This window comes from Pyxicephalus adspersus, chromosome 6 (assembly GCF_032062135.1).
Source record: "Pyxicephalus adspersus chromosome 6, UCB_Pads_2.0, whole genome shotgun sequence".
NCBI classification, from domain to species: domain Eukaryota; kingdom Metazoa; phylum Chordata; class Amphibia; order Anura; family Pyxicephalidae; genus Pyxicephalus; species Pyxicephalus adspersus.
In genome coordinates, this window is record NC_092863.1 from 74,730,296 (window position 1) to 74,753,988 (window position 23,693).

At 36.0% G+C, this 23,693-nt stretch overlaps 1 protein-coding gene across 1 annotated transcript in view; it reads right to left on the minus strand.

The window, feature by feature from the left end:
* The window catches only part of XRCC4 (X-ray repair cross complementing 4), a gene marked incomplete in the record, with an annotated part of 180,314 nt that overhangs the window by 40,876 nt on the left and 115,745 nt on the right, over positions 1-23,693 (minus strand). The window contains 1 exon segment of the mRNA XM_072416190.1: positions 15,492-15,639. Coding sequence (XP_072272291.1) covers positions 15,492-15,639 — 148 coding nt within the window.

Here is a 23,693-nt window from a genome sequence, read left to right on the forward strand (position 1 = left end):
ATAGCCAACTAGTTGACATTCTTTTGATGATGCAGCAATTCAGTTTGCTTTGTCACCTTTCTAGCTTGCTCACTGGACATTGAATCAGCATTGTCACTTCTGGTAAATTAGCAGCAATGGGACTGAGTACACATGTGCAATATCAGTTCTTGGAAAGGATCCTTTATGATCCTTTCCAACGACAAAAGACTTCACGATGCATGAATGAGCTCTGTACATACAGCACCGTTCTGCTCTATGGAGGGGGGAGGGGGAGAACGATGAAGTGGCACCCTGCTGCGCTCTATCACCTTCACTTTCATTACGACCGCCGTCTTTCGCAGATCGTCCAGGGCGATGACAGATTGGCGTACACATGTCAGATTCTCGTCTGATACCAGCTCTGAGGCAATTATTGGACAAGAATCATCTAATGTGTGTACATAGCCTTGGTTGGAGGCATCTCAATTGAACTGGTCCAGGTCCTCCACCAACATAAATAGTAAATTTAATATATAGGAGCACGTAAATTATAATAGATATCATCCCCTCCCAGCCCAGTGTCAAAAGCCAGCATCAATGAGAGGAATGTGCCAAGCATGTAACATTTAAGTGCAAAAACATTTTCAAAGTTTTACCTTGTCACTTTTCCAATCAGAAATAGAATTAAAGGTGAGGAAAGCTTTGTAATTTAAAATAATGTTTTTTTATAAGCAAGCAATAACATACAAATAATTTATAGTAACACATGTCCAAAAACAAAGCTATTGTGCGGCCATCTAGACAGGTCAGAGATCACACTTAAAGCCTCTCTTTTATTTACCAAGTTGATTGATGTAAATCATTCTGTGTCAGAGACCTAGAAAGTAGAAAAGTAGATATATCTGCCTTTCACATGACACACGGAAAAACCACAATAATGCTTTGATAATCCTTTGTGCAGAAAGTTAAAAAAATATTTATAACAGCATGTCCTACTTTATTACAAATCAGCCCACTAGTTATATAAAATTAGTTTTTGGCATGAATATATATATATATATATATATATATATATATTTTTAATCTTTCTGCATTTCAAATATCCCTAGGTAAATGGGCTACTGTAATAATGGCCAGCATGCCTGCCAAAATGAATTTCTGGAAGGCCAATTACTACCACTGTAAAGCATTTACCTCCAGGTCTGTAGATACCTTTTTACCAAAGAATTTGCAGGGGGTATCAAGACAGGGACAAATGCGTCAGAGACTGCTTCTCTGAAATAGGTAATTTGGATGATGCATTCTCTAAAATACATCACTAAAATAGGCAATTTGGATGATTTGGATATTATTTGGTAGTCTTCTCTGCTGGTGAGCTCAGTAGGGGATGAATGATTGCTTTTTATTAACTGATCCACAAGCCTCTTCCTTTCTAGCTGTCTTTGTGTCCTATTTTCCATCAGTTCACACATTCTACAGTAACTTGATAAGACTGGCCTACTTGGAAAGTACATATGTTTTAACACAAATCATACATCTTTATTCCATTTCAGCGGATTTTGCAAACAGAAAATGTCTATATTAAGAGACAAGAGGTTTGTGTCAGACGTCTACAATGTGGATCAGAAAATCATAATGGCTTGTTGGGATTAGAACAGTTATAGCCTTTTCCTTTTAATACGTTGTGCCCCTGATAGATGCCAGATGCAAGGAATCCAAAATATATGCTTGTGACACGATATTGCTACTGGGTTTTGTATCATTGAGTACTAACAATTAATAAAATGTAGTGCTGGATTTGACCAAATATCAAATAGGACACAAACATTAATAGTAAATAATTAAGTGGTGCTTGAAAGTTTGAAAATCAATACTTTTATACAAATGTAACCTAAAACATTTGATTTTCACACAAGTCCAAAATGTAGATAAACAAATCCTAGTTAAACGAAAAAAACCCAGCTGAGCACACATACCACACTTGTGGATATATCATGGCTCAAACAAAGGAGGTGTCTGAGGAACTCAGAAGAGTTGTTGGTGCCCATAGGGCTGGAAAAGGTTACGTGAGCATCTCTAATGAGTTTGGACTCCACCAATCAACAGTCAGACTGATTATGTACAAATGAAGAAATTTCAAAACAATTGTTACCTACAAAGCATGTGATAGTCTTAAAGGTTACAAAGTAACCCAGGATAACTTCTAAGCTACTTAAGGTCTGTATCATATTGGTGTGTATGGCAGGGGCACAAGTAAAGAGCCACTGCTCTTCCCCAAAAATATTGCTGGTCATCTTCAATTAGCTAAAGATCATAGGAACAAACCGGAGGAATGCTGGAAGAACGTTTTGTGGATAAATGAAGCCAAAATAAATCTTGGTGTTCTGGTTTGGGCCTGTTTTGCTGCATTGGGGCCTGGGCAGCTTGCCATCATTGATGGAACAATGAATTCTGAACTACACCATAGAAATCTAAAGGGAAATGTCAAGACATCTATCCATGAACTGAATCTCAGGAGACAGTTGTGGAAAAAACATTAGTTCAACTAAGAGCATCTAAGAGCTGATGCTGTTCTGTATGGAGGAATGGACTAAAATTCTATAGGCAGGACTGATCAATAGTTACAGCAAGCATGATTCACTTACTTTTGCCACATGCAGATAAAATATTGGATCATTTCATTTTTAAAATGAATTCAAAATTTGATTTACTAGGTTTTCTTCATCTGCCTAATGGACCTCTGAAAAATCTTCTTGGAAAATCTGATGCTGTTTTAGGTCGCATTCATAAAAAAATTCTAAAGGGTTCACAAACTTTCAAGCACCACTGTACATTGTTTTGGAGCAAATCATTCTTTATCTTTTAAAGCTTACCTCTGTGGCAGAGATATAGAAGAAAACAATGCTGTCTTGTATTAAAAGTTGCAGATTGCAAGGCCAACATTCTTATTCTTGCTTTACTACATAGTGAATTACTGACTCTGAACAAAAATATAGCTAGTGAAATAAGAACCTCTGACCTTAAAGTGGCCCTGTCACTGAAAAACAATAATTGCTTAGATGGCATGCTGAACCTTTAAATTCAGTATTGCAGTAACTGGGCTGAAACAACTATGGAGACCAGGAAAGTTGTGTGTTCTTAAGTAATCTTAGCATGTGAGTTGTGATCAATTTGGGACTAAATTACCAAAATGAGTAGCGACTGTTCACATATGAAAGTGATTGTTGCAGATAAGGTAAAGCTGTGTTTACTTTGAATTAATAGTCAAGTACGAAGGATTTTGGATTATTTGTAGAAATATGATGTGGCATTTAAAGTGAACACAGCTTAACCGTATTTACCAAAATTCATCTGGAAAGGTGAGTATTTACCTTACTGTTACTAAGTTACTGTTTCTACTTTTTTAAATAAACCCCAATATTTTTAAAGAGGATCTATAAATCTATAAAAAAGTAGCTATAGTACAAGAGACTAATCTCTTTATTGCCAGTGGTTTCCCTAATTTTAGGCATGACATGTCTTGCATGGTCTTGGTATAGTATATGGTCAAGGGCATGGTCAATGGCCATTTTGGAAGAGACAGAATTTTGCTACCTCATGTCACAGCCTTTTAAAGAACAGAAGGCATCACCAAGGTATCACCAAATTTTGATCCAAGATCCCTGAGACTAGTAGTAGGTACATTAACTACTAGTTAATTCTACTAACTACTCAGATTACAGATATGAAGCCAAAGGGCTGTAGGTACAAAGGTAATGTGGGGCCCTCGGGTACTAGAAAATGCATTGCTGTTTTTTCAGGAAGAATTCAAGACTCAATGTACATTTGCCATGGTACTGCTTTAGCACAATTAACATTTCTAAATTGTCCATATAATATATATAACATATAGAAAATCTTCATTATTGAGCTCCATTCAGCTTTAAAGCTGACCTTGCAAGAATGTATCAAGTCTGCTGTTTATGTTGATCCTCTCTAAAATGCTAGTAAACAAAATAAAACAGCACATGAGGGAATTATAAAGAGAAAAAAAAGATATACTCACCTTTTCCCAGCTTCTTTAATGCCCCACATACTTTAAATTGGGGGGGGGAGTAGACAAGCCTGTCTACATTGTATTCCCAGATAACAATAATAATATTGTACTCCTAAAAACAGTCATAATTTCCTTTTTGGTGCAAGGAGTCAACTGTTTATAACTTTTGTCAGAAACACTCTTTTTTGGAATGGAAGTTATTGCTGGCACCTACTGATAGATTTTTGCTCTTGTATGTACATAGAAAGCCATGGAAGGTATAACATCTTTGATATTTGACAGGTTTCAAATGCATGCAGACAATTACTTCTTCCTAGTGTAGCAAGAAATGATTAGGAGGAATATGTCTGAAAAGGTGTCTACAAAAAAACAGTATTATATAAATGCATTACACAAAGCAGTAAAACCACAAATAAAATTTCAGTGCTGAGTCTTACCCACGTTATTGCTATATTTAACAAACCTACAATGGTGACCATGTGGAAATGAATGCAGTGAGCTTTTATCTCTGGGACTTTTTTTCCAATGAGCTGTGATAATGACTCAGCTCACATACAGGTGTCTGCCTACAGAGATAATGCTAAATCTCACTTAAAGTAAACATGTGGTGGATGCCATTGCAGGAACTAATAGTTGTCTGCTGGCCCTCACTTGAATACTGTCTAATTTACTGACCCATAATAAGAAAATATGGAATATATATGTAAGACCCACTGTGTCTCAGAAAATAATAAAGCTGTTGGTTTGATATGATAGCCAGACAAGTAAAATGTTTTAATGGGGGAAGACAGCTACGACTAGGGTGTTTATCGCAGTACAGGAAAAAAAGCAATTAAACACAAAACATATCCAGACTAAAAAAACTATTTACCTGGGGGATTTTTTTATTCCAAAGTGCACTATGAAAGGATAGTAATAACATACATAATGATGGCAAGATTTGCAGAAAATATCAAGCCATTACACACAAAACCCTTACATACCCTAAATGCCTACTTATACAAAAGTTTTTATAATGTTCTGCTTTTTGTTGTGCAATCTGCCTATACCTGATTGTAGCCTGTGCTCTTTTTCAAGCACATAGTCCACCCTCTGGTAACAGGAAAGTGCCAAGGAGAAAAATGGAGGTGCAGATGCTGACTACTGTAATTCTCTATGGCAGTTACTCTGTACTGCGCTTAGAATTAGTCTAAAATGGAGTGCAGTCTGTAATGGTTTGTATTGGGATACTCTGGAAATCATAAGTTAACAAGGACCTTAGGGTTGGGAAGGATTCTTTTCTTTTTTTTTTTTTTTTGGGGGGGGGGGCAGCGGTTGTTAGCTAATGTACTTGGAAGACTTCAGATTAACTGTTGCACCAGACTATAGTAAAATTGTTCTAGGTTCCCCTCAGAGCTGTCTCAGTATCAACACATGTAATTAGTGTTAGTACAGTGCCCAACCTGGAACTCTCAATCCTCCCTTACAAAATATAAATTGGTATTAAATCAGTTGAAACTGTCATAGGAGGAGTAAGACAATGCAGCACAATATCTGAAAAACTAGACCCAAACGATCCCTAGAGTATTGCATTGTAACCACAAAGCTTACACATTTTAGGTGCAGTTAAGTATCTATCAGTGTAAGCATCAACGGTTCGATCAATGTTGTCATGTTGTACATAATGAAGTCAGTATGAGCAGGCTGTAGCGGCCCCAAAAATGATGTAATTCTATTAGAGCTATAGAAGTCCACAGGAAACCACAAACAATATAACAGCCAATTCAACCAACCAGACTGAGATAAAAGCTTGAGGCTTACAGTTTTAGTTTCCAGAGTTGGAATTGCATGCGCAAATGCTTCCATCTCACACTGTCAAAATGTAGCAGCAGATTTTCCTTCGGTATTCTTTTTGCCAAATTATTTCTTGGAAATGCAGAAGCAGGCTTAAAAAAGGAATTATTTTTTCTATGCTTAGAGCAGTTTATAGCTTTTAAACAATGAATTGATGTTTCTGGTGCAGAGAAGTACCCTGTGCATGACAAATCAATGATCCCCCTAAGCTGTAAGAGTCCAGATCCAGCTTTTTCCAGGTAATGGCTGGTTGTTTAGTGCTGAGAAACACAAAGTAAAAGAACATTCACAATTCAACAAACATGACCTGGGTAAAACAAATGCTACTGTACTAAAACTAAGTTTGAAAACAATAGGAGCCTATCATGATGCTTGTAAAGTGGAAAACAAAGGTATCTGGTTGTTCATTTTATAACCTCCTAACAAGGCTTATATTTAGAAACCTTTTCTTTTGTAATACTGACCTTCTGGTGGGTGTAATAGCCACCCAAGTTGAGAAATAAAGCTATGAGGTTATACAGCCTCTTCATTTTTGTAATGTTGCCCTTCCCCATACAGCTAAAGAGACATAGAGAAAGCCAAGCTGGATGATAAAACACTATAAGTGTCTATACATTGAAGATAAAGTAACAAGGCTGACTTACTAAAAGGAGTTAGGAATATTATATGATTTTTAGTTCACTTATGCAATCATGTAAAAAGAATCTGTACACAATAGGGTATTTAATATGAACAAACATGTTTTACATAATTGTATAACTGAAGTGTATTTAAAAAAAAATTACAATTATGAACTCTTTCAGTAAATCAGCCTTTTTTTGGTATGATAATGCAGATAACCAGATCTATGGTAGTTTTGTTGTTTGGGCACTTTAACTTTACACTCAATTATTTGTTAATTGCTGATGATCCTAAATGCCCAAGCCCCTGGCTTATCACATGCCTATTTGTTGCTGAGCAAAGTCAATTATAAGTGTCATGCCACTGGGTTTCAGTATACCTTGTGATACATGGAATTCATCTCAGTGAAATGTTACTAATGACGTCCTCTCTTATACCCTCATCACACGCACGGCTCCATGACTTTTCTAGTGCTGCCCCGATTCTTTGGAATGGTCTTTCACGCCCCATTTGGCTTGCTCACACTTTCTGCTCAATTAAAGCGCCCATCTTTTAAATCTCTTCTCACTCTTAAAACCCTCACTACTTCCCACCAATCCATATCCCCCTCCTATTGTATGCTCCTTCCCTACCTTGTAAACTCTTGTAAGCTCTTTGGGGCAGGATCCTCTCCTCCTCCTGTGTCATTGTCTGCACCTGTCTGTCATATGCGAACCCTATTTAATGTACAGCGCTGCGCAATATGTTGGTGCTATAAAAATACAGTTTATTAATAATAATAATAATAATAATAATAATATTGTTGTCCAGCAACACATCTGCCATTTACTGTGCAGCATGACTAGCAATGCAAGTACATTATTTTCTGTATTAAACCTAAATAATACCTACCTAAAAGAATAAAACTTTCCTGCTAATATAAGCCTCCATGTTTGCTCATGCTTAACATGGCTGTCTTGGTGCATAGAAGATGTAGTATTAAAGCTCGGTTACACCATATGTCTTGTGAAATATCAGCTGGGTGACATCTGGAAGCTAAAGAATAGATGAGCCATACATGTGTTTGATCGTCAGCAAGGGACATATTGGGATTCATGTGCTTACAAATAAAAGGAAGAAAAGTAAGCAGAAGCAGTGAGCATGGCGTAAACATTATACTCTCTGTGGGTGAAGAAAAGTGATTTGTATCACAGAAGACAGGGTCAAGTTTCACTCAAGTGAACTCTTACTGGAAATAATTATTTTATGTTTCAGACAGTAAACTTGCATCAGTATGCCAAGTTGGATTCCAAGATAAAAGTGTTACCTGAATCACAATACCTACTAGAAGCCGTGTGATAGAACCAGACAATATGTAAAGCATGACATACTCAGACAGGAGTCAGCTGTCCAGGAGCTTAAACCACATTGCCTAGTTTACCCTATTTAACTGTACAGCACTGGTATCATTTTTTTATGTGATTTTTGTTTTAGGTTTCTACCATTAATATTATAAACATTAAGTTACAGCTGTTTTCTTTCAAGCAGTCCAATTAAAGAATTAATTTCTGTTTTTCATTGTAGCTGGTTCATATCAATGTATGACAGTCTAGTTTAGGAAATTAAAGTGACCAGTCACACCTATGCGCATATGTCACCCATGTAATTTCTTACACACAAGTTGTGACCGGCTCTGTAAATCTGCAATGAAAAAATATAGACTTCTCTATGATAGGTGCAACTATCATGACCCCCTATAGCAGTGAGTCGACCATTGTCTTCCCCATAGCAGTGCACGCATTATGAACCCCCCACATGCAGTATAATGCCGAGGCCTTACAGTATCTAAATGTATAAACCTCCATGCAGCTGATCACTGTCACTTACCTCTGTTTAGCACACAGAGTTTGTGGATGTGACATTATCCAACAAGCAGAACAAAGACTATAAGAGTGTGTGGTTGCACAGAAGAGAAGGGCCCAACACTGAAAGAAATAAAAAATGTACCTTTTTCCACTTCTGCACAATTTTAATGGGGGAAGTCTGTATTGGAGACATCTCCTTCATCTGCTTCTTCCCTTGCTAGTTACACCAGTGGTCTGAATAATTGTTAAATAAAAGTCACAAAAGCAGGACAATGTCAGAGACATATCCCCACTTCATAGAAGACACTTCATCAGCATACCTTGATATAATGACAATCTTGTTCTTTATCCATATAAAGCAGCATTTATAACTAAGGCAATTTTTTTCTCTTTAATTAAGATAAAAATAATTGTATTTTTAGCTTTTCTATGACCTGCTACTTGTTGTTAAAAGAAAACCCCATACTGAAACAGAAAGACACAGGCTGCTTCTCTGTCCTACATAATATACATGTTTCCTGGCTTCCTTGCTTAACCAAAGACCTCAATAATTTTTCAATGTCAGGAAGTTTTAGGTTCTATGTCAAAATCAAGCTGTGAAGTTTATGTGTGTTTTGAACTAGTAAATCTGTCAATTATATGTTTTAGGGTCAATGCTCACTCACTGTACTGTATATATAAAGGAACAGCATTGTCACCCTCAGACAATACACTTCCTGCTCAATTTATCTTCATAACATAGGGGGTGGTGTTCTGTAGTCTACCGAGGGCAATGCTTTTTTTTTTTTTGCACTTTTAGAACAAATATACCAAATACCTTTCAGTGCTTTATGGTAGCCTAGGTAAATGAGAGAAAGGGCCTTGACTGGCTGCAGACAATCCATTTATACCACCATCCACCAACGATAAAGGATTACACAAACTGGGACCTTTCTCTTTTCAATTATTCATTGCCTCTATATTTCCGAGAAGTCCCCCATTATTCCTCTAGGAGATCTAAGGGAAAACTTTAGCCCTTTTTTCTGGAAGAAACTCCGCTTGTAAATTCTTTAATATAAATCTTTATAACTGGTGGGTTGAGTGTATATGAGCCCTAATGTTGTACATCAACTACCCATCGGAAATACTGACAAACATGTAAAAGTACCCTTCTAGCCATTTTAAGCACTATATCTCAACCCGAGTTCAAGGTATTGGGAAATATTATTCAGCCACCTACCAACTCTAATTTCAAGTGATTTGATCTCATCCTTTTCTATTCTCTGATTAGATCACTATACCAATGTAATGTCTCCACATCCCCTGATGAAGCCTATGTGCGAAACGCGTCCGAAAATAAGATACATATGACATCCCTGATAAATGTTGCTGTGTTTTGTAACCACTGTGATGTATTATGGGCTTGATATAATTTAGAATTAAACCCACTATGTGTGATATTTTTGTGTATTACAATCACTCAAATTAAAAAAAAAAATATTATTTTATCTAAGTTTGCACAACAAGCCTGCTTTTCTTCCTACCCTCATTTACCTATTAAGGCTTGGCAAACAGCTAGATCCTCTAATTTTGGGTTCTCATTTTGGGCTCTACTTCCTTCTCTCTGACCTATATGGTAGCCTATTTAAATGCAGGGCAGTTTTTCCTGCTCTATCATGGAAACAGGCAGATGTTTAGCTGTCAACTCTCCAGCACTTCTCCTTGATAATGTAAATTACACAGAAATAAAGCATACAAATATTGATATATATAGTTATGTTAACTGCTGCCAGGTCAATGTCTGACAAAATATATGATAAATCTTTCAGTATTGATTACAATTCCTACAGGGGGAGTATGTGTGTGTGTGTGTGTATATATATATATATACACACACACACATATATATATGTATTGTTTAAAAGTGAATTGATTTTGTTGGTCTGGCTGTAAATAGATCCAGTTAATCATATGAATTCATCTTCTGACAACTAATGCAGTTTTCACCTTTTTAATCAGCAACTACTTTAGGCTCATTTATCATTTTTTACATGACAAATTTCCCTAGAAGATAATAAAATTGCTTCATCAAGAAAAGACTAAAGCATTAACATGAGGAGTGAGAGCCACTTACATGAGTTCTTTCAATTGCAACACCGAGATAAAAATAAGACCAGATGAATTGTTTAAAAGGAATTAGGTAAATATAAGCAAGTAATGTTTTTAATTACCAAAAATTAGGCAATTACAGATATCCAGCTACCTTATATTAGAGCAGTGTTTCTCAAACTTGAACTGGTCACAGCACCATCACAACCTTTACAATGTCAGCTGCTACTGCAATGTATAAGATATATATATATATATTGAATAAATTGTTGAGTGGTTACTGCACAGTCACATGAATTGCAGGGGCTGTACAAAACTTTTAATTTTTAATACAACAGGGGAAAGAAGGCACTCACATAACTTCATCACTGGAGAGGAACTTTTTTAGGTTTATTAGTGTCTGACACCTAGGTGAGGCACAGCTCATTTTTCTATAAACTGCCAAACCTTCATATCCAGTTATCAGCATGATTTTATTCATGTCTTGTCAATGAGAAAGTAGGACTAAAACCAGATGCAGAGCTCCACTAATTAAATATTAACCAGTTTACACCTTTCTGCCACGTTACCATTTCACTAAAAAAAGCAACAACTGCTCACACAATCTGTATATTTAAAACAGCATAAGTCATAGTCTGAAAAAAATGCAAGCATCAGCAAAAAAGGAAAGCATTTCAGAAAAAGCCAAACTCTGAAAATTCACAGAGAGATTATGTTCTGTGAAAGGAATTAAAGGATGGGGTCTGCACAGCCGAGATCTGGCTACAGAAATATTTATTCAAACATTTATGCGGTTAGGAAATGGGCTAATACAACTCCAAAAAGGTTGAGAGCTGTCTTGTTTAATCTTCCATCTTTCCATGTACCCTTAGCCCAAAATTACAGCTAGAACGACTTTATTCTTCCTCACTTTTGGATGCTTATATGTATAAATATTGTACTGAAACATCTGGGTGACCATAACCTACAATAGGCTGACAGATGGGCTTCATACGAGGTGATGACATCTTTTGATTGACAGTCCACATTAAATTAACTTTGACAGTTTCTAAAATTCACCTTAGAAGACCACTGATTGGCAAAGAACAGTAGACATTGGCTGAACTATAAAATGGTAACTTTCTTAAAAAAGAGAACACTGATAAGGTTTATGTGACATTTTAGATGTGACTATTAGAAAAAGCAGTATTTTTAAGGTGGATATTTCCACTAATAGCATTAACAGCTGAGCCACCACTATTATACTTACAATGGTATTTGTTAGATTGGTAACTGTCAACAATAAGTTAACATTTCAATACCACCTGGATGTCTACATTTGATTTATGTAGAAGATGTCCTAACAGGAAGAGGTACAAAGCTGTTGCTTTAGAATGCCCTTTAATGTCAAGCACTGCAGGCTTTCTTCTACTTAAACTGCCTCTATTTTATTGTATTTTATGGTATTTCATGCAATAGTACAGTACATCACAAAGTAAGCCACGCACAAGAATGTGGTCAAGTACTGTGATGCTTTCATGTTCTAAGAACATTATTTGAAAAAACACAAAAATGAAGCTGCTGTCGATAACAACCAATTAGGTGTTTTTAATTTATGGAAAAAATAAACAAGAATTCTCTTTGATGAGAATTTGCATGAAACAATTCAGGTTTTGGACTTGTGTTCCTTATCATATTGGTATTTTGCCAAGCTATTTTTTTTAACTAATAAATAATAACAAACACAATTTAAATTAAAAAAAAATCTATATTGGTATATCATATAAATTGGATAATAGAATGTAATCTGTGGTCATTTTAAGGACCTATAAATCAGCAGCATAGGATCCAATCGGTTCAGAGACCCAATACCTAGTGGGCCCTTTCTGCTTTATTATTTTAGTCACATCATATTAACAAATATCCTAAATCCACAAGTTTCTACAGGTTTTAAAATAACGTTTTTTTTTATTTTGTACATTTATAGCATCCTGTACCTTTAAAAGCCCTTACAAACCTACCAGTTTATTATTTTAGTTCTTTCATAGGCTTGCTTTCTCTATTACAGTATGGTGGAGGTTTCTGACTTATGCAAAGTAATAAAATCAAAGATGCAAAAAATGAAAAATAAAATAAACCCAGCAAGCCTAAAATGGCTAGTTTACGATAAATTTTAAAATACTGATTTTGGTTGGATTCTGGAGTCCTATGTAATCCCACACAACCTTTAATGGACACTCTGGGGTTACAGACAATATTATTCTTTATTGTTCTAGAATACTGTTCTAATTGGGAATGCTACAAACTGAATGCAAGACACAAATCAACATAAAGAAGAAATGAGAGGGTACTCTGTTATTCCTCAATAAATTTTGTGTACAAAGGCTATGGCTTACATTGAATGTGTCCTCCCAAGATGATGCTCCTCCCATAATGTTTTTCATGTTAGGGAGGCCTTTGGTCATAAGGGTAAAGGAGATAGTAAGGGGCAGGATAGAAGGATGCAACACTAAAAACAGTTTTTATTGTAGACAAAACACAAAATACATAGAAATATTGTAGAAACTGTTTCAGGCCCAAATCGGCCCTTCAGCAGGCTAGTAAACTGCCTCTGTAAAAAAGGTTACTGCAACAAACTTCCATCCCCGCAGGAGATAAACGCTAATTGAAGTGTCCCTTTCTGCAAAATACAGCAAGCAATTGTTCCTTGTCACCCAGCAGGGCAAGAGCAAGGAAAAGTAAGTATTCACTTTCTTTTTTTTACAGGGATAGTGTTTTGGAGGACTCATAGTGATGATTAGGTTGCTTTAAATGCACTTTAATGGGCACTTGTCATCACACACATTGAACTCCATGTTATGCTCTGGTCCACGCTTGTTCTTACCATGTGAAAAATTATTAAAAAATTAAAGGGGAAACATGAAAGCTTTAAGTTGATGTAGAACTGATAATAAAACATGTACAAACAGGACACACTGTGCATTGATCAAAAGTGATCACACTGTGATCATTGATCCAAAAATACATACCGGTAGTTTTCAATGCAGATACAGACATTGGGTTTTACACAGATGGTATACATAGCTGCTATGTAGGGATTGCTAGATCTATGTGGTTTTAGTTCATTAATACATAGTTCTGAATGCAGCTATAAATAAAAGGCAACCTTTACTAAGGCTTCTCACTTAACAAGTCTTAACCAAATGCTACTATTTTTGTGTTCAAGAAATTAAAGCTTTGTGGAGCTACAGAATACTGAACGTAAGCAAGTTTCTCAACTATATTTACTTATGTTTTAACCCAGAAAGTGAAAAGAATTCATCAGGAGTGTAACTAGGCAAAATGAGTATAGATAGCTGCAGTGAAAAGGCATGTTTTTTAAATCTCTTCACAGACATATGCACAAAAATGTTTGATTTTCCTATAAGAAACATTTGCTATTAGTGCTATTGCTCAGGTTATATACAAAGCAATGGCCCTTTTTTTGGATACTTGCAGAATTTGTACATCAATAGGGCTTTTCAAAGGCTTTACGTCGGCAATTGCTTTTAAAGTTTTCAATGTATTTAAAACAGTTTTACATACACAGCACATATACATCGAGGGATGAGGATACTAAGATGTGGTGAATGTAATGGTCATGTTTTTTGTCTGTGTTGCCCTCTATAATCTATTACAGTTGAATAACAATGTGACAGTCACTGCTTTCGAGCCATAATATAATATAAAACAGTGTTTAAACAATGGTGTTCCATTGAGTTATCCTCTCCAATGAAAGCCATACCCAGAATTTATTAGTATACATGTCCATTAACCATTTACCTTAAACGCAAAGATTAGTACGGGCCTGTTACACTAGTGCGCTGCGCTGCATTATTGCACACATTTCTTTGAGGACAAATGAGGGTTACCCCAATGCAAAATAGGTGTATTGTTTCTCTGGGTTGCCATTTTTTTAATGATTTCCTCTTCAATGAACTACAGCACAACAAATGGCAACACTACGTGATTAACGTAAGTGCACCATGCATGACTTCTGGTGCGGTGTGCTAGAGTGGGCAGCCCATTCAGTGAAGGCCTGCCTTAATGCAACACACTGCATTTTAAAAAACATAGCTTTGCCCTAAACTCTCAACTAGGAATGCACAAAGAGATTTTAGAAAAACTGATTTTGTCATGAAATTATCACTTATATCAGCACAATTTTGCCAAATTGAAAAATTTAGTAAATTACTAAAATGCCTCAGTAAAAAAAATATACTTTTCTTTTTTTTTTTATATATTTAAAAAGGCGTGCCACACATGGCTTTTCGTATCTGCAACAAAGTTTTGGGAGCTGCCTTTAGTAGCCAAGTGTAGCAGCACTATATGGAGATTTTCACTGCAAGTCCTAACGGTCCCTATTCTTAGTCTGGGAACATATTTAATGGTGGCTTTGTACTACAATCCCCTTTGAAGTTGAAAGGTGTTACCTATCTTTTGGGGTTCCCATTGTATTTCTGTGCTTTAACCAAGGCATAAAAAAATCAGTCTATGATATTCTCTATCCCTGAAGAAGAGGTTATTAAAACGCATTGGTAAAATAATAAATATCTGACTGAAACATTATGTTGTTTGGCCTTTAACATGGGCTTTGGTTTTAAATAATATGTATGTACTACATGTACTTTTTGATGAAGTTGTTGGAATAAGAGTGCACAAATGTGTTTTTTAAACAATGTTTTTGTATTATTAAATTAATTTTGATGATTTTAACTACAATTGTCACCACTAAAACCCCCTGTTTCTTTTTACCCCAGCGAGCGGTTCAAATGTCTTTTTAGGTGTTATATTTCTGGGAGGTGGTAAAATCTATCAGTAATATCTTTAAAGGGGGCAGGTTTTCGGAATATTAAAGCATGATTTCAATACCATTTATCCAGAATTCATACTTTTTCCCTAAACTGTACGTGTTATTTATATTTCCATGTACTTTTTTCTACTTTTTGAACTTAAAAGAAAGGAAAGATAAATGAAAGGAGCTTCTGTTACCTAGCATACTGCACCCTTAAAATCACCAAAAACCACGTAACCATGTTAGTTATTAAGGAATCCCCCAATCTATCCACACAACAGTAACATGACTGTACCTTTCATTTTCATCTGCAGTCTGATCAACTCTTTCCTTTATTTCTGTATAAAAACTTTTTTGCCCTCGTTGTCTCCGCTTTCTGCTTGGAGCAACATCTGGAGAATCATCAGGGCTGTGCACTAGAGATCGCCTTCTGGATAAAGGAGCTACGAAAAAAGATATAAAGTAAATTAACAGAAATATCTGTATGAAAATAGAATATAGATTGTTATGTTTACATATTTTACATGTGGCAACAATATATTCCATGTGAACTTGTGTGGTAAAGGACACCTGTACAGGTATGCAGTTTGTTCTCAGAATTGTATGATAGTGAGCTGCAAACTCCAACAGTAACTGGTTTACAATTATACAAGTCCCCTTGCTTTTTTAGTATGCCTGTATTACACTAATTTTTGATTGAGAACTTCAAAAGGGGGGCCCAATAAATGTGGTGCCACATAAAGGTGGTTTTAGCAACTGGGAGAAACAATCTGTAGTAAACCAGCCCCTTGGGAATGCATAAAGCCTTTAAAGCAAAACCATTCTAATTATCCCATAGTCCATTATCAAATTAAAAAGCATCTATATATCAAGGTTGTTGCAACTGTCTCATGATCCTTTATTTCATGGCTTAGATTTAAAGCAATTTGTAGATAGGAAATATAAGGTTCTATGTAAACCTTCATTCCTTTTTTCCTCGTTGGCTGGAAGTATTTATTTTTCCAATAAAACCCCCAGCTAATTGGCAAATGAAAGGATTGCTATTTATATGTGGCTTGAGAGAGGGAATAATTTACAGTTTAAAACACCTTTTTCTTGTTCAGGCATTGTTTAGGTTTGCTGGATCGCTCAGCTTCACTGAGGAAAGTGTATCCTCTACAGCTCAGAAGAACTTTAATAATCAGGCCCATTCTGTTGAATCAAAACTCTATAGCCTGATTGTTAAATACTAAATAAACAATGATGAGTGCTAATTTTTTTTTTTAGTTTTTTATGTTTGTAAATCTTTAGGGACATAATAGTAGACATAAAACTCTTTTTAGAAAGCTTTTTGATACCATACATATCTCTTTAAGCTCCATCACAAAGGTGTAAACCATGCTTTATTTAGTCTGCTCTATTAACAACACTGTCAGTTTTGTTTAGCTAACGTTATGATAAAGTCAATGTAAAAGTCAACTCACAAAGATAACTGTACAGGTTATCATTCCTTCATATAACACTAGGCTTTAGGTGGTAATATTTCAATAGGTGTCTGTTGAGGAAAGCAAAGAAAAGGGTCATTCTAGGTGGTGCTAAAATATATTTTGAGAAAATAAGGCTTTGAACCCTTAAGATGTTCTTTATAACGGAAAAAAAGTGAATAATAATATTAGATATTCACGCCACATTTTTCCAACTACAGCAGGTTGCTTGGTGGCACAATATTTAAAGAATGTCATTATTTTAAAAATCACTATCCATGAACCCAGGCTCATATAAATCTATTAAAAAGCCTGCTACAACATGTTCTACTAGCCAATTATTGCTAGGTATTTGCACAGGTAAGATGTCCCCTTCAGTTATAGAGAGGGTTTGCAAAAAGATACCCTGGGAGGAGTACAGAACCAAAGCCTATTAATTCATGCTCACTTGAATTTTCAGTCCTATTTCAGTCCAGATTTTTACATGACCTAATTTTACAAGGACTATCCTCTTTCTTCTAGCTTTTTCAATGTACTTTTTCTCTGCTTTTCCCCTATTTGCAATTTTGCCCTCCTACTAGTCCTAGGTGATTATCTTCCCAGATGAACTGTCTTGCTCCTCCTGAGCCCGAATCTGACATGTGTACAGTGGTCACCGGACCAATGGGGAATGACTGCTATACAAGTCAAGTAGGGAGAGCACAACAGGGTGCTGTTTGCTTGTCCTCATTCCTTCCCTCTTCATAGAACAGAACGGGCACTGTACATATAGCACTCGTTCTTTCATCTGTCACTTTTTTGTCACTGGAAACAATCATGAAAGGTCATTTCCAGTGATAAGAATTGTACCTGTGTGTGAACCAAACCTTTTGCTGCCTAAATTTCTATATGTACTGGTCATTTTCAGATTGTATTTTCACCTCTGCAGAGCATTTTTAAATTTTTTTTTTTTTAACTGTTCATTGTTGAGGCAGATTAATCTTAGCTGACCTAATTAAAAACACTATACATGTTTGTTGCCCATAGACATTTGTGACAGATGAACATTATGGTGCCAAATCCTCACCAATTTCTGTTACCGTTTTATTGGATAGTGACTGAAGGTATATGTCTCTTCTAAAGTTTTCTTTGCTCTTCAATGATTATAGAATGGTATGAATGGTCAAATTTTTAATAAAACCATACAAATTTTACATATATTATCCTCCGATACTACACCATTACTATTATACTTCTTGGTATATTTTAGGAAGGAGGTTTTTGTGTAGTTTTAGGCATTAATCACAAATAACAATGACATTGAAAGTCTGGGTTTCTGTAAAAGGGATTGAATATTTAGAAGGGAAGCATATGCTCTGACTGTGTCTCCCACAGAAGGAGTTAATTTTAGAAATAGACATAATCTTTCAAGTTCATAAGCATCTCCCCCACTCATTACCTGTCAACTTGTCCTTTTTAATCTCCCTTCCTTAAAGATAAGGGCATTCTTAGAGCAGACACATTGATTTCTTGGGTGCCGTGATAAGTGCTCAAATAAAGCAAGAACAAGAGCAAAGAAGTTGCTGGGATCTGTTGACAAAGATGTCAGATCCGCAAAAAGAAACCTCTGCTTTCAAATAACCATGCATTCAACAGGCCACACATGTGCCCTTCCTATGTAAATATCTGGACTATATCTCAAAATGATTAAAAATCATCCACATTAGTGACTGAAGTGTACAGTAAGATGAAAGGATTTGATTCAGTGCATATGCTGAGGAATAGCCACCACCTCCTCGCTCGCTTATCTGCTTTCCCATTTCCTCTAGTGTATTCTGTCTCTTTTTTTTCCTCACAGTTCTGGTTTGAAGAAGTGCAGAAAGCACTTGAGAGAAAGAAAGAAAAAGTGAACATGACACGGAGAAGGAAACAGGAAAGCTTGTGTGAATGAATTGTTTTATTTTTTTTTTAGAAGTTTTTTTTTTTTTAGGGCTATGTGACAGTTGAGTGTAGATAACATGGTCCATTCCATTCCTGATCTTTCACCGTTCCATAGCTGCTGCAAACTGACAGTTGACAACAGAGGTACACAAAGAATTTATTCCCAAGCAGGTTAAAAACTGTCTGGGGACTTTTTAAAAGGCACTTTAAAAAAATGTCTCTGGTATTTTATTTTGGCATTTTTACATCACGCTTGGTATCTATAAAAGGTGGCATGAAATTTGCAGTAGATATTCTAGAATCAGTGTTCCTTGATCAATAAATTACAACAAAAAAGGCCTTTTAAAAAAGTTTAATGTAATAAACAAAAACACTATACTACCTCTTTGCATCTCATGGCTTCATTACACATTGTGGAACAAACCTGAAATGGATTTCATAAAATTCATTTGCTCTTAGCTGGCCCATTACTAAAGCCTGGGCATGTTTTAGCACTTGTATGATGTATGAAACATATCACCATTATACTACTATAAAAGTATCTATATTTAAGTTAGGGATAAGGCATATGTGTAATTAGGCACTAAGGGATTTTTGTACTAAAAACATTTCTGAATATATCATATCACCATTACTCAGCCCACAGTGTTTAAGGGCATCAATGACGAATGTTAGGAATAAATCTAGTCAAAGTGAATTTTCCTTACTTTCTCTTCCTGTGACACCTATAGAAGAAATAGGAATGCAGCAGAAAAGCACCAGTGGCGACAAAGCATTGTCAGAATACCTAATCTCTCCACATTGTTGAGGAGATTTTTTGTCACTTTCTCAAGTAAGTGGAAAATTTGTAATTGGGACACAGACAGCATGAAAATATTGAGGCTTTAACTCTTTCCTGCTCTATTACAAAGTAAAGAGTTTCCAAACTTTTTTTGTGTCAGCAGGTAAGCATAAAAAGCCAAACGTCTTTAAAGGATAGGGGTATCTTTCTCATGTTAGTTACTATACAAAAATGCTGTGCTTGCGTTTCATCATTTCCTGCAGTAGTCAACCAACACAGCAGTTTAGATAAAATTTCAGGTGATTACTGAACATATACAGCCTTGTTTTGTTGACACGGGACTGGCTGCAGCTAGGGGCAGAGTTTTGAGCAGTGACATCAGAAGGACAGAAAGTCATTCAGAATGACAATTTATATTATTGGTTTATTGTACAACAATTTAGGGTAGTCCCATTTCAACACAATGCTGATAAGTGGAAGCAGCCTTGAGACATAATTGTTACTATAAAGATCTTTCTCATAGCAGAATTGGCTTCCTCCTCTGGACATGTAATGCTGGCACAGAGAGATGTGGGATTCGGAAAATGGTATAAAAGAGAATTAAGAAATGAATGTGTAGTGCTTACCTAAAGGGAAATGTGCTTTCAGTTTTCATATTTTCCAGAAACCTTTGTGTGTAAGTGTATGGCTTCTGGCTCTTCCATTTGAGTGATTGGCCTCTCATGTGACCAGGTAAGGTTTCTGGTCATAGCAAGGAGAAGGATCAATAATACATAGCAGTTGTTTTCCCTGTACCCAGTCACTGGGATTGGTGCACAGAGAGGCAGGGGTTTTAAACAGGATAAAAATCAAGAAAACCATAAGTAGGTGGAGAGGATCTAACAAAAAAAATTATGTGGGGCAGGATGGCCTAGGGTAGATCTTAAGAGGAAAGCATGACAAACCCCTATAGTCTGAGACATTCTGATGACCACCCAGGGGGCTTAGGGAAAAAGATAGTCCAAGAAGAAAACATAGTTTGTAACAGAAGCTTGCAATTGCCTTAGAAATCATGAATTTCACTTGACGGGTTACACAGTCCAGCAGGGAGCTTCATGCAAGAATATTACACACGGGCTATAATATACTACAAGTGCTTGCTTATTTTTTTTTTTTTTGAGGAATGAGGACTGAGAGACTTCAGATTATTTGAAATGTAATTCCATTTTCTTCCAGACCGTGAGCTGCTTATCTGGACACTCTGCGCCCATCCCTCTCTCTTGCTCATTGCATTTATCAAAAAAATATTTAGACTTAACATACAGATTGAGATTGTTTTATTTGCCTCACCATGAAGAAAGAAATCGTATCAAAGTAGCCGCTGCGGCAGCGGGTAGTGCTTCAAACGTAAATGTGAATTTTAGGTGTGTAATAATAATGTGATAAAGAGATACACTGTATCGCCAGTTGTCATTTGAAGGCATTACTTCACTTCAAATATGTAGTTATCCTTAAGGTATATATTGTTTTTTATCTAGTATTTCTAAGGAACTTAGTGAAAAATTGTTATGTTGATTGATATGTCTAAGAAACTGACACTAACTCTAAACAGGAATTCTTTTTTTGCCTTAATATTTTCCAGTAAGCAAACAAAAATACTGATCCTGAGGTAAGGCATGCAAGCAGTTTACTGTACATTGATGGTAAAATGGCAGAAGGATCCTTGCCACAGATGTTAGAACACTGGACAGGAATAAACAAATCATAATTGGAACCACACAATATGTTGACTTACATGCTGTTGATATTTTGTAATATGTTATAGTTAAGTTTGCTGGGCTAGCAGACAATTGGGCCGTTCAAATCACAAGTAAAGCCGCTATTGTGTAAATCATGCTCATGTATTTGAAATAACAGAGCAAGTTGGACTTTAAAACAATCAACAAGTTTGACCCATATAGTGGTTTACTGTCTTCACTGGTTCTAAGCAAAACAACAAGCATTTATTCTTTGAAAAGTTCCACATATAGGAAGCTGGGGTGTCACTAGCTTTTCTACCATAATCATAATCTACCATAGTCTATTCTTTTCTTAAACTGTAAGTTACAGTATATGTAAATCTGGTGTATCTTATAATCAGGAAGAGAAAGTCTTTCCAAAATAGGGAAGCTTCCTTCGTAGATCACTAGTAAAAAAGTATCCTCATTGGAAGATTTCCTCTTTTTTTCTGTTTTTCACTCATTCTCCTCTCCTTCTGGCCATGGGACCCCACAGCTCTCCAACATGCTTCTGTAAACTGTAGCTCCTCTTTACTGACTTTCTAACTATCCACCATTTTACCCTCTATACCCTCCATAGGTTTGAGGTTAGCACCACTCCTTACCCTTACAACAATGACTAAGATAAGATAATAAAAAATACTTAATGGAGTATTTATTCTTCTTATTCTTACTATGCTAACTCATTACTTCTGATTTTCAGTTACAATGATACTGCTAGCGTTCCCCACAAGGAATAAGGCTTCATTCTTCACCTTTTTCCCCAATTCCACTAACTAATTTTAAAACAGGATCTGTAAAAAGTCTGGATCTGGATGAGCACCCAAAACAAGCAGTTTTGTTTTTGGGTAATACCATCATCCTCTGTATTGTATCCTCTAAGATTTTACCCATCCCTCGTTTTGATCAAGCCCCAGTCACTGTAGTTCCATCCTTGCTCATCCCACCTCAGAAAACCATCCCAGGCACCTAAATTATTTATTTTTATAACATACTAATCTCCCTCTCACTAATCACTTGGAGAACCTGAATAGGAGTTTAGTTACCAACATCACCACATCAAGGCAAGCCCTTAAGGGTACTCTTGGAAAACGAAATTCTCTACCTCAGATTCCACCATGAAAAAATGTTTTTCAGCTGAAAGAAACATAAAATAAGACACCTTACTAGCAAATTTGTTGGAGGTGTTTTTTTTCACTTTAAGCACCTCATACAATACATTACTCCTGTTGGTCTTCAATTTATAATCCTCAACACAAAGCTGATGTCTTTAAAAAAACACTATTCCATCCTTTACAGAATGGTAATTCTGCTCAAGCCCTAGATATGACTTCTACAGGGACCTGGCTTAAACTAACTGCTCCTATATTTTCTAAAGATGTTATTTTACAAACAAATCCCTTTCCAACAGCAAAATGTCAAGCCCTGATGGACTTCCTAGTTCTACAACAAATCCCTGTTAACCATCCTTGAGTCTCACTTTATTTCTCTTCATCAGTTTCCCTATGGCCAATCCTAACCACTCAATCTATACCACACTCCCACATTCCTGGTCATACCTAAAGATGAAAAAGATTCTCTTGAGCCTGCCAACCCTTGCTTCGTTGCTGTCCTTACTCTGGTTTAAACATATCTGCCAGAATCCTACATATTTATTACTTCTCTTTCTACCCTATTACATAAAGACCAAGCAGGCTTTACAACCTTTTTTGTCATGTAAGCAACAAAACCAGATGGGCCATAACCATAATCCATATTATAAGTTGTAAAGCAACAGATCAGTTTGTCAATGTGTTAGGTATGGATATTAAAAACATCTTCAACAATGACGTTACAATTTTCATTCAAATGAGTAAAAATTAGTGAAAATTTAAACCTTTATAGGCAGAATTTTAAGTGATGTTTGTGACTCCATGAAGGAGATCTTCCTATCACGTACTATCTGTTTGACAGAACAGGAAAAAGATCTCCTCTAGAGAGTACAGACAGCTTTTTAAAGCAGAACCTAAGTTCCACTTTTAGGAATCCACAAACAGGCAGGTCTCTATTGCAGAAAGGGACAGGCAGTGTTCATTCTGCAATAATCCCTCCCACCCGCCTAATCACTCTGGGTTTCTGGCAAACCGCTGAGCTGCGCATACACAGATGTCCAGACTTCCTCTGCACGATCTTTTCATTCTCTACTTGATCCATTTATTTTTTCTGAAAAATTTGGTAGTGGTTGGGCTTTGATGTTATCCAAATAAAACTAAGCAATAAAGTACCTTACCAGAGTGAAGAAGATAAGCTCAACACAACTTATCACAGGCTGTACTTTGTTGTACTTTTACTAAATTTATAATATATTGTCAGTTTGTTAGGAGAAAGTGTTCGAATTTCCAGGATCCAAACTGTTAGGTGGTAACAGCTGCTACTTTTGTAATGTATTGATCCCATTTTCCTGATTAATGGCACGCAAATAAATGTGTGTAGCTTGGAAAAATGGAACGTCTGAAATAAAAATCTATCACTTATTAATAAAAACAGAATGTAAAGGTAAAAAAATGGCATTTCTGAAAAGCCAAGACAGTCCATAT